The sequence below is a fragment of the Oncorhynchus keta genome, chromosome 19 (assembly GCF_023373465.1).
Source record: "Oncorhynchus keta strain PuntledgeMale-10-30-2019 chromosome 19, Oket_V2, whole genome shotgun sequence".
Taxonomy (NCBI): domain Eukaryota; kingdom Metazoa; phylum Chordata; class Actinopteri; order Salmoniformes; family Salmonidae; genus Oncorhynchus; species Oncorhynchus keta.
The window spans coordinates 24,515,461-24,527,594 of NC_068439.1; the positions used below are offsets into that span (position 1 = coordinate 24,515,461).

At 43.4% G+C, this 12,134-nt stretch overlaps 1 protein-coding gene across 1 annotated transcript in view; it reads left to right on the forward strand.

The window, feature by feature from the left end:
- tmem170b (transmembrane protein 170B) overlaps positions 1-11,207 on the forward strand; it is a 20,244-nt gene extending 9,037 nt beyond the window's left edge. The window contains exons 2-3 of the mRNA XM_052470072.1: positions 4,885-5,055; positions 6,898-11,207. Coding sequence (XP_052326032.1) covers positions 4,885-5,055; positions 6,898-7,028 — 302 coding nt within the window. The 3' untranslated portion in view covers positions 7,029-11,207. The remainder of the gene's footprint in view (positions 1-4,884; positions 5,056-6,897) is intronic.
- Positions 11,208-12,134: the final 927 nt, after the last annotated feature.

Consider the following 12,134-nt stretch of genomic DNA (forward strand, 5'->3'; position numbering starts at 1 on the left):
TTCCCTGTGTATAACCACTCTATGCGATGCGTGTTGTTTCCCTGTGTATAACCACTCTATTAGATGTGTGTTGTTTCCCTGTGTATAACCACTCTATTTGATGCGTGTTGTTCCCTGTGTATAACCACTCTATGCGATGCGTGTTATTTCCCTGTGTATAACCACTCTATTGGATGCGTGTTGTTTCCCTGTGTATAACCACTCTATTCGATGCGTGTTGTTTCCCTGTGTATAACCACTCTATTCGATGCGTGTTATTTCCCTGTGTATAACCACTCTATTCGATGCGTGTTGTTCCCTGTGTATAACCACTCTATGCGATGCGTGTTATTTCCCTGTGTATAACCACTCTATTTGATGCGTGTTGTTTCCCTGTGTATAACCACTCTATTCGATGCGTGTTGTTTCCCTGTGTATAACCACTCTATTCGATGCGTGTTGTTTCCCTGTGTATAACCACTCTATTCGATGCGTGTTGTTTCCCTGTGTATAACCACTCTATTCGATGCGTGTTGTTTCCCTGTGTATAACCACTCTATTCGATGCGTGTTATTTCCCTGTGTATAACCACTCTGTTAGATGCGTGTTATTTCCCTGTGTATAACCACTCTATTCGATGCGTGTTATTTCCCTGTGTATAACCACTCTATTAGATGCGTGTTGTTTCCCTGTGTATAACCACTCTATTCGATGCGTGTTGTTTCCCTGTGTATAACCACTCTATTCGATGCGTGGTTGTTTCCCTGTGTATAACCACTCTATTCGATGCGTGTTGTTTCCCTGTGTATAACCACTCTATTCGATGCGTGTTGTTTCCCTGTGTATAACCACTCTATTCGATGCGTGTTGTTTCCCTGTGTATAACCACTCTATTCGATGCGTGTTGTTTCCCTGTGTATAACCGCTCTATTCGATGCGTGTTGTTCCCTGTGTATAACCACTCTATGCGATGCGTGTTATTTCCCTGTGTATAACCACTCTATTAGATGCGTGTTGTTTCCCTGTGTATAACCACTCTATTCGATGCGTGTTGTTCCCTGTGTATAACCACTCTATGCGATGCGTGTTATTTCCCTGTGTATAACCACTCTATTCGATGCGTGTTGTTCCCTGTGTATAACCACTCTATGCGATGCGTGTTATTTCCCTGTATATAACCACTCTATTCGATGCGTGTTGTTTCCCTGTGTATAACCACTCTATTCGATGCATGTTGTTTCCCTGTGTATAACCACTCTATTCGATGCGTGGTGTTTCCTGTGTATAACCACTCTATTCGATGCGTGTTGTTCCCTGTGTATAACCACTCTATTCGATGCGTGTTGTTCCCTGTGTATAACCACTCTATTCGATGCGTGTTGTTTCCCTGTGTATAACCACTCTATTAGATGTGTGTTGTTTCCCTGTGTATAACCACTCTATTCGATGCGTGTTGTTCCCTGTGTATAACCACTCTATTCGATGCGTGTTGTTCCCTGTGTATAACCACTCTATTCGATGCGTGTTGTTCCCTGTGTATAACCACACTATTCGATGCGTGTTATTTCCCTGTGTATAACCACTCTATTCGATGCGTGTTGTTCCCTGTGTATAACCACTCTATTCGATGCGTGTTGTTCCCTGTGTATAACCACTCTATTCGATGCGTGTTGTTTCCCTGTGTATAACCACTCTATTCGATGCGTGTTGTTCCCTGTGTATAACCACTCTTTTAGATGCGTGTTATTTCCCTGTGTATAACCACTCTATTCGATGCGTGTTGTTCCCTGTGTATAACCACTCTTTTAGATGCGTGTTATTTCCCTGTGTATAACCACTCTATTCGATGCGTGTTGTTCCCTGTGTATAACCACTCTTTTAGATGCGTGTTATTTCCCTGTGTATAACCACTCTATTCGATGCGTGTTATTTCCCTGTGTATAACCACTCTATTCGATGCGTGTTGTTCCCTGTGTATAACCACTCTATTCGATGCGTGTTGTTCCCTGTGTATAACCACTCTATTCGATGCGTGTTGTTCCCTGTGTATAACCACTCTATTCGATGCGTGTTGTTTCCCTGTGTATAACCACTCTATTCGATGCGTGTTATTTCCCTGTGTATAACCACTCTATTCGATGCGTGTTGTTTCCCTGTGTATAACCACTCTATTCGATGCGTGTTGTTTCCCTGTGTATAACCACTCTATTCGATGCGTGTTGTTTCCCTGTGTATAACCACTCTATTCGATGCGTGTTATTTCCCTGTGTATAACCACTCTATTAGATGCGTGTTGTTTCCCTGTGTATAACCACTCTATTCGATGCGTGTTGTTTCCCTGTGTATAACCACTCTATTCGATGCGTGTTGTTCCCTGTGTATAACCACTCTATGCGATGCGTGTTGTTCCCTGTGTATAACCACTCTATTCGATGCGTGTTATTTCCCTGTGTATAACCACTCTATTCGATGCGTGTTATTTCCCTGTGTATAACCACTCTATTGGATGCGTGTTGTTTCCCTGTGTATAACCACTCTATTCGATGCGTGTTATTTCCCTGTGTATAACCACTCTATTGGATGCGTGTTGTTTCCCTGTGTATAACCACTCTATTGGATGCGTGTTGTTCCCTGTGTATACAACCACTCTTTTAGATGCGTGTTATTTCCCTGTGTATAACCACTCTATGCGATGCGTGTTGTTCCCTGTGTATAACCACTCTATTCGATGCGTGTTGTTCCCTGTGTATAACCACTCTTTTAGATGCGTGTTATTTCCCTGTGTATAACCACTCTATTCGATGCGTGTTGTTCCCTGTGTATAACCACTCTTTTAGATGCGTGTTATTTCCCTGTGTATAACCACTCTATTCGATGTGTGTTATTTCCCTGTGTATAACCACTCTATTCGATGCGTGTTGTTCCCTGTGTATAACCACTCTATTCGATGCGTGTTGTTCCCTGTGTATAACCACTCTATTCGATGCGTGTTGTTCCCTGTGTATAACCACTCTATTCGATGCGTGTTGTTTCCCTGTGTATAACCACTCTATTCGATGCGTGTTATTTCCCTGTGTATAACCACTCTATTCGATGCGTGTTGTTTCCCTGTGTATAACCACTCTATTCGATGCGTGTTGTTTCCCTGTGTATAACCACTCTATTCGATGCGTGTTGTTTCCCTGTGTATAACCACTCTATTCGATGCGTGTTATTTCCCTGTGTATAACCACTCTATTAGATGCGTGTTGTTTCCCTGTGTATAACCACTCTATTCGATGCGTGTTGTTTCCCTGTGTATAACCACTCTATTCGATGCGTGTTGTTCCCTGTGTATAACCACTCTATGCGATGCGTGTTGTTCCCTGTGTATAACCACTCTATTCGATGCGTGTTATTTCCCTGTGTATAACCACTCTATTCGATGCGTGTTATTTCCCTGTGTATAACCACTCTATTGGATGCGTGTTGTTTCCCTGTGTATAACCACTCTATTCGATGCGTGTTATTTCCCTGTGTATAACCACTCTATTGGATGCGTGTTGTTTCCCTGTGTATAACCACTCTATTGGATGCGTGTTGTTCCCTGTGTATAACCACTCTTTTAGATGCGTGTTATTTCCCTGTGTATAACCACTCTATGCGATGCGTGTTGTTCCCTGTGTATAACCACTCTATTCGATGCGTGTTGTTCCCTGTGTATAACCACTCTTTTAGATGCGTGTTATTTCCCTGTGTATAACCACTCTATTCGATGCGTGTTGTTCCCCTGTGTATAACCACTCTATTCGATGCGTGTTGTTCCCCTGTGTATAACCACTCTATTCGATGCGTGTTGTTCCCTGTGTATAACCACTCTATGCGATGCGTGTTGTTCCCTGTGTATAACCACTCTATTCGATGCGTGTTGTTCCCTGTGTATAACCACTCTATTAGATGCGTGTTGTTCCCTGTGTATAACCACTCTATTCGATGCGTGTTGTTCCCTGTGTATAACCACTCTATTCGATGCGTGTTGTTCCCTGTGTATAACCACTCTATTCGATGCGTGTTGTTCCCTGTGTATAACCACTCTATTCGATGCGTGTTGTTCCCTGTGTATAACCACTCTATTCGATGCGTGTTGTTCCCTGTGTATAACCACTCTATTCGATGCGTGTTGTTCCCTGTGTATAACCACTCTATTCGATGCGTGTTGTTCCCTGTGTATAACCACTCTTTTAGATGCGTGTTGTTCCCTGTGTATAACCACTCTATTCGATGCGTGTTATTTCCCTGTGTATAACCACTCTATTCGATGCGTGTTGTTCCCTGTGTATAACCACTCTTTTAGATGCGTGTTGTTCCCTGTGTATAACCACTCTATTCGATGCGTGTTATTTCCCTGTGTATAACCACTCTATTCGATGCGTGTTATTTCCCTGTGTATAACCACTCTATTCGATGCGTGTTATTTCCCTGTGTATAACCACTCTATTCGATGCGTGTTGTTCCCTGTGTATAACCACTCTTTTAGATGCGTGTTATTTCCCTGTGTATAACCACTCTATTCGATGCGTGTTGTTCCCTGTGTATAACCACTCTATTCGATGCGTGTTGTTCCCTGTGTATAACCACTCTATTAGATGCGTGTTGTTCCCTGTGTATAACCACTCTATTCGATGCGTGTTGTTCCCTGTGTATAACCACTCTATTCGATGCGTGTTGTTCCCTGTGTATAACCACTCTATTCGATGCGTGTTGTTCCCTGTGTATAACCACTCTATTCGATGCGTGTTATTTCCCTGTGTATAACCACTCTATTCGATGCGTGTTGTTCCCTGTGTATAACCACTCTATTCGATGCGTGTTGTTCCCTGTGTATAACCACTCGACTGCATGTGTTCTTTCCTACCCTCTTCTCAGAGATGTGGTACTGGGTGTTCCTGTGGTGTCTTTTCTCCTCGCTCTTCGTCCACGGGGCAATGGGCCTGCTCATGTTAGTCATGCTGCAGCGCCACAAGAGGGGTCGCCTCATCACCCTGGTCCTGGTCAGCGTGGGCTTCCTGGCCTCCTTGGCCGGTGGGGTCATCACCAGTAAGTCACCGCCCACTTTGTGTGTGTGTGTGTGTTTGTCTCTCTGTCTGTGTGTATTGTCCTGTCTGTCTGTCTGTCTGTCTGTCTGTCTGTCTGTCTGTCTGTCTGTCTGTCTGTCTGTCTGTCTGTCTGTCTGTCTGTTCTTCTGTCCGTCTGTCTCTATCCCATTGTCCTCTGTACACATGCTCAACATTTTTACCCCAAATATCATCCTCCCTACTCTGATGTATCATCTTCCAGTCCAGTAGCTAAGTATATCAGAGAGTGGTACATAGTACTGTATCTTTCTGTGGAAATAGACCGGCCTTTTTACATGTCCCAAATGGCACCTTCTACCCCACATAGTGCACCCATAGGGCTCTGGTCAAAGCAGTGCATTGTATAGGTAATAGGGTGCCATTTGGGACGCAGCCTGTGAGTCTGTGAGCTGCAGTACGTAGGGTATGACAGGGCAGGAGCTCCTGAGGACAGGGCTGGGTGAATCACACTCCATCACAGAGAGGCAAGCCAAGCCAAAAATAGACAGACCACTTTATTATTAATGTGGAAGCTCGTTGAGAGAGAGAGCAGACTATTGCCTGTGAATTTGCCCTGTGTGTACGCTGAAACAGCTAAGAGCTAGCACCGTCTAGCAGCAGCCAGCCAGTAACACTCTGTCAAGAGGGAGGGAAGGTGGGGTTATTCACTGGTCGACTGGCAAAAGTCAGACGTCAACAACTTTGAGCCAGTTTATAGGTTATCGCTCCCTTGTCTTTTCTTTACCATGTTGACTTAAATTAAGATTTGTATCTTGCCTTTGAGATAAGATTTTTTTTATAGTTGCACTCAGACAGTTGTACTTTTGAGACCTTCTTCAAGAGACCTTCTTCAATACAGGCGGTTGGCGTATTGTGAGAGAAGCATGACTAAATTGTCGGGAGAGAGAGAGTTATGCATCCCAAATGGCACCCTAATCCCTACAGTACATAGTGCACTAGTGCTCTATGAAGGGAATCGGGTGCCATTTGGGATGCATCCAGAGTGGCAAGTAAACAGTATGGGGTCAGGCACTCAATCACACGTATTAATGCGACCAGCTTTAAAAGGGACATCTTTTAACGGTATTACATCTGCCCATGCAGGAGGTTCTTTGGAGACAACTTTAGATTCCAGTAGGGAACTATGACGATACGAGGGAAGGATGAGGAGAGATCATACACTTGAGTGCACAAGACATTAGGAACACCTTCCTAATGTTGAGTCGAACCCCCTTTTGCCCTCAGAACAGCCTCAGTTCCTTGGGGCATGGACTCTAAAAGGTGTTGAAAGCGTTCCACAGGAATGCTGGCCCATGTTGGCTGGATGTCCTTTGGGTGGTTGATCATGCTTGATACACACGGGAAACTGTTGAGCGTAAAAAAAACCAGCAGCGTTGCTGTTCTTGACACTCAAACCGGAGTGCCTGGCACCTACTACCTTACCCTGTTCAAAGGCACTCAAATCTTTTGTCTTGCCAATTCACCCTCTGAATGGCACACATACACAATCCATGTCTCAAATATCTCAAGGCTTAAAAACCCTTCTTTAACCTGTCTCCTCCCCTTCATCTACACTGATTGAAGTGGATTTAACAAGTGACATCAATAAGGGATCATAGCTTTCACCTAGATTCACCTGGTCAGTCTATTTCATGGAAAGAGCTTTTTTGAGGGTATTCTTATTGGTACTAAAATGCTATTGAACAGTCTGTGCCACAGTTGACAAGCCTTGACTGGCTGCCGGTATGTGTCTGCAGGCCCATTGTATGCCATATTTATAGTCATATCAATGTCATATAATCTATATGTGTGTGTCTCTTTCCAGGTGCGGCCGTGGCAGGGGTGTATCGTGTGGCAGGGAAGGACATGGCCCCCCTCCAGGCCCTGGTGTTTGGAGTGGGCCAGACCACACTCTCTGTAGTCATCTCCTTCTCACGTATACTGGCCACTCTCTGAAGAGTTGACTCTGCTACACGGACAGACTCACTGACGAACAGACACACAAGAGAGGAGAGAGGAAAGGGGAAGGGAGGGACATGTCCGATAGACCGGAGTTCACATCCCACCAGTTACACAAGCAGAGACGGCAATGGGTGGCAGTTAACTGCATGTAGTATTTGAAGGAAAACAAACAGAGTCAAATAGAAGAAGAGAAGAAGATGGTGTCCCGGTCCTAGACGTCTAGACATTTGTGGATGGATGAATGTGGAAGAGTGCCCCCTAGTGTCTCTATTCAGCCACTGCTATGTTTGCTAGAGCTCCCTTTGCTTACAAGGGACCTCTCAATGCAGACCTCACTTCTGTGTGTCAAAGACACACACTTCCTTGGGCTCTCCACCAGTTGGCGATGTCCACAGACTCTGTCAAGTGTCAAGCCAGTGAAACCACATCCTGAACCGAAAGCTAATTTGAGGTTCTATGTGCCGATGTCCTCTGGGATTTCAGTGTTGTAAAGGGGAATGCTTTCATGGCCATCTCTACAGACGGTTGAATGCTTTCTGTTCTATTTGTGGGGGGGGACTCCTAATTTTTTTTTTACAGTAAAGACAAACCACAGCAACCTGTAATTAATTGAACAATTCAAGTCTACGGTCCTTGAAGTGCCACGGTACTTTGATGAGATGGCCAGAACAAAATTGGACCTGCGAAGACCCACCATCATTCTGACATGCCTGAGAGGTTGTAAACGCAACGATGATGGTCAACCAAACTACCATTCAGTGTTTAAAAAATCTACCAACCACAAACAACTGGATCTTCTGTCTTTGGAAAATGATATCCTAATAACCATTCCTTCTTGTAAAGTATTCTAACTACCACAGCAGGTTTTTTGTTTGCAACAATCCATAATGCTTAACCTTTGCACTTTCTAAATGTTGGTGATCCACCTCCTTTACCTAAGAGGTGTCTAAATAGAGTAGGTTGTTGAGGTTCCGTTGGTTCAAGGTTACTATGGAGATAACCACTACGCTTGTTAAGGGCTCTGCATACGCAAACGGAGCTGACGTAGGTCCATCATTTGCGTTGACAGCGTAGAGCCCTTTAGATGTTTGTCAAGTCTAGACCAGTCCAGGTTGTCCAACGTACTCTGGGGAAATAGTCACTCTGACCATGAACCTTGTCTGGAGAGGATCAGAGTTGCTACTTGGTTATTACAGGGTTTTATGGAGGTAAACTAATGTATTAACTGAAGTAAAAAAGGAAGAATTGTCTAGTAGTAGCAGCTGTATTGCTTCTTGAGGAATATCTCTGATAGAGTATCTCTTGGAAGTTTTACTGTCTGTGTTGTGGTGCAGATTTACTGTTAAGGTTTAGCGGTTGGAATCCAGCTGTTACTTGGCTGTTGTGATAACAATGTTGTCCTGACTCCTATAAATCCCACTCCATAGAGAGCCATTCCTGGAGAAGGTCAGAGACTTAGTGTGCATCCCAAATGGTACCCTTTCCCTATATAGTACACTGCTTTTGACCAGGGTCAGTAGGACTGTATAGGGAATAGGGTGCCATTTGGGAAGCATCCTCTAATGCTGCTGAAACAGCCATTTTCTATGGCTCCCTGCTTTCCTCCCTGTTAGTTCTTGCTAATCGTGCGTGTATTGTTTGTGTTTTAACTAAGTTAGACTTTGCATATTGCACTGACAACGGCCTGCCTTTATTTCGCACAGTTTGTTTTATGATATTGGTCCCAGTGGGTGACCCATAGATCCATATAGGATTTTATACAGTATGTCCCATCACCAGGACACACAGTGGGTCCCAAAAAGCAGGTTTTTGTCCAAAATGGCACCCTATGCCCTTCATAGTGCACCCGTTTTTGACCGTAGCCATATGGGTTTGAGAAGCACTGCTGTGGTTTTGGAGGTGCTTTTGGGACTGCAGAGCAATGTTTTTTTTGTAGGGCCCTGTGAGACTAACCATAATGAATGTGTTTGTGTCTGTCCTGTCCACCGTCTGGAACAGTTCACGTTTATTAACCAACTATAGGACAGGTCTTACTGCATCCCAAATGGCACTATGTTCCCTACAATGTGCACTACTTTTCACCAGAGCCCTATGGGGGAATTTGGGACGCACACATTCACTCCTGGAATTGAAGGGTTGCAAGGTCCACTGGTTTGTACCTTACAATGTCGTTCATTTTTAATCAATAGCTGACGATATCTCATCTCTCAGTCACTTTCATTTGTCAGTAACTGACTGTGGACCAATAAAACAAGGCCCTCTGCTGCACCCTAAACTAGGTGTGAAAACCACACCAGGCCCTCTCTGGAAACAAAGGGTTTGTTTTTATGCCAAAGGACTTCATTCTCACATGTTAGCTTTATTTGTTAAGGGTTCCTTACTTTTTGATTGTTGTTATTATTGCTGAGAAAGTATGAATCGCTTTAATTTCAGAACCATTATTTTGCACTTGGCTTAATATGAAATTCCAGTGTGTGACCTAATTGAGTGATCTAAGAGTGTTTACCAATGAACGTGATTGCTCTGTTTTCTCCCTTAGTTATGTGATTGACACCACTCACCTTCAATACCCAGTCAGTGCACCAGAGGGAGCCAGTACGCTGAGTATTGAATAAGTGATAGTAGTAGCCAGTGTCAGTGGTGGATTTGGATTGATACAGTAATGATCGTGGTTTGTTGTATACAAGAAAATATACCTGCGGCAGTTTTTTGATATTGTCAATTTGTATTTGAATTTGTATTTGATTCTAAAATGAATTCCTGAGGCTTCCAGATGGTCTGGAAACGACTGTGTTTGATAATTTGCCTAATCTAATATGACTATCCAATACTATCTCTCTCAGTACTCTCTGATTAAAGAAAATACTTGGATAAAACAAACTATAATCAGCAAATACTATTAATGATCAAATTCCCCAGATCAACTGAATTCATATTGTATTAGTAAGTTATTACACTCGTTTAAATATTTTTGGCTCGAGTTCGGAGACCAAATGTGAGTTATTTCTGATGGCTCTACAATGCTGTCATAGCGATATTATCTAGATATTTCTGTTTGTGAATGAAACTGCGTTTGAGAGTTGGATATGGTGCATAGGACTTGTGACAAGAGTGTTGTTGTGTGATGTTGTACTGTATGTCTGTGTGGTTGTATATGTGAGTGTTATAACATGCATTAACTTATTCTTTTTTTCAGAAGGGGCCTGCAATACAATTGTCATTGCAGCATCTGAAATGCTTTATCGACTTGAGCAAAAGGGGTAAGGACCTTGTCATAGGTGTAACACTGACTGACCCAGTGTGTTCAGAAATGTTGTCTTACTGAGCAATGTCTTACATAATGTGTTTTTAAAATCTAAAAAAAAATGTAATCTACAAGGTGTTCACAACTACTTTTCTGCCAACAAACCTCCAAGCACTATTCTTGTTGAGAGACAAAGAAGCATAGCTTTTGTTGTTCAGATCAGTGGACCGCGATGCATCGGCTATTAAGGTAAATAGAATACAAAGTTCTCATCAGAGGGATGTGTACCATGACATGTACTGGAAACACACATAGACATCATGACGCGCCATGGACAGTATTTTGATACCCATAACATGTATTTGTCTATACAGTCTATTACCACATTTCAGAACGTCAATGTGTGTGCCATGAATTCAAATGTTTGGAATCTGATGAGGACGAGTAAGAATTGGGTTGTCTGTTTTTGGTTCTATCCCTGTGTGATTGTGGGTAATCCTTGGTTTACACTGCAATAACTCAAAGGGGACATTCTGCAACAGATGATCCCGATAGTTTTAAATACCACCAACTGCCATCTGACCGTACGAAGCCCTGTCCTAGAATCCTCCTCGCTGTGTTCCTCATGAGTTCACCCCCTCAGTTCTCTCCAGTGTTGTACAAAATGCCACTTACTTTCCACTGACAAGTCTGCCCCTCAGCAATTGCATGCGCAATACAACTCGGATAATGTGTGTGAATGGATTTGGACAATCCATTATAGACAATGTTGTGCAAAACAAGTGACACATGTAGATAATGTATAATATGTTATTTTTTAATTTTGTACCAGCGAACCGCTGATGTTTATAACTTGCCTATTTATGTACAAATGTTCTCCTGTACATACTGAGCAGTCAGTTGGAATAAAATGTTTTACAGTAAAAATACTGCTTGCTAACATTTGTCACTTGTTCCTAAATGTATTAAATATATTTCTTCATATAGTAAAGTATGTTCAGCTGAAAGATATTGTAAAAAATACCATTAGTATTAGTAGACATATTATTGGGACTATGATGCTGAAGCTCTGCCTTTCCTGGCAATCGACCATGGCAATCTACCGTTCTGCTTTCTAGAAGCTCCTGTTCTGCAGTATACCATCTGTACTTAATGTTGTCTCTCCCTTCCTATACCACATCACCCCTCAGGAAAGTTTAACAATCTTTTCCTCTTGCCATTATTCTCTGTTCGTACCTCCTTTTGTCCTATCTATCCGGCCCTCCCTCCCTCCTGTCAAAATGAACACTACCTACAGTCTGACCATGCTGAAGCCGTACCAGGCTGGCACACCCCACCCACAGATCCACGCACATCCCCAACACAAATCCCCATTGTGTTTCCATATGACTCTGCCATTGTTTACTGGGCTCAGGCCTGTCATCTCCCATTCATGTCTGGTCTCCTGGCATTGCTCGCAAGAGTCTGCCCAGCGGGATGTGCTGGATGTGGAGTCGATGCCAGGGAGGGATCATGAGAGGAGGGAGCGGCCATTTACTGGGGCTGGTGCTGCCAAGTGCTGCTGTTTGGGTGACCAGCCGCTTCCTTCTCTAATGATCTAGAAAGGGGTCCAACATCCAGCTTTAGGTGGAACAGGAGACCACTGGAGATGGAGCCAGAAGCCTAGGCTATTTATAGACAAAGCAGTTAAATAATACGTGCTCTAAATACTGCATAAGAGCCATTTTCGACCGAGCTGCTGAATGACATGGTGTGGCCGCCCCTTGGGTTTGAGGAAGTTTGCTGTTTCGGCTAGTATGGTACAGCCCTTCAATGTTCAATGAGAGCCCTCAGTACGTGATAGATCGTCACACAGC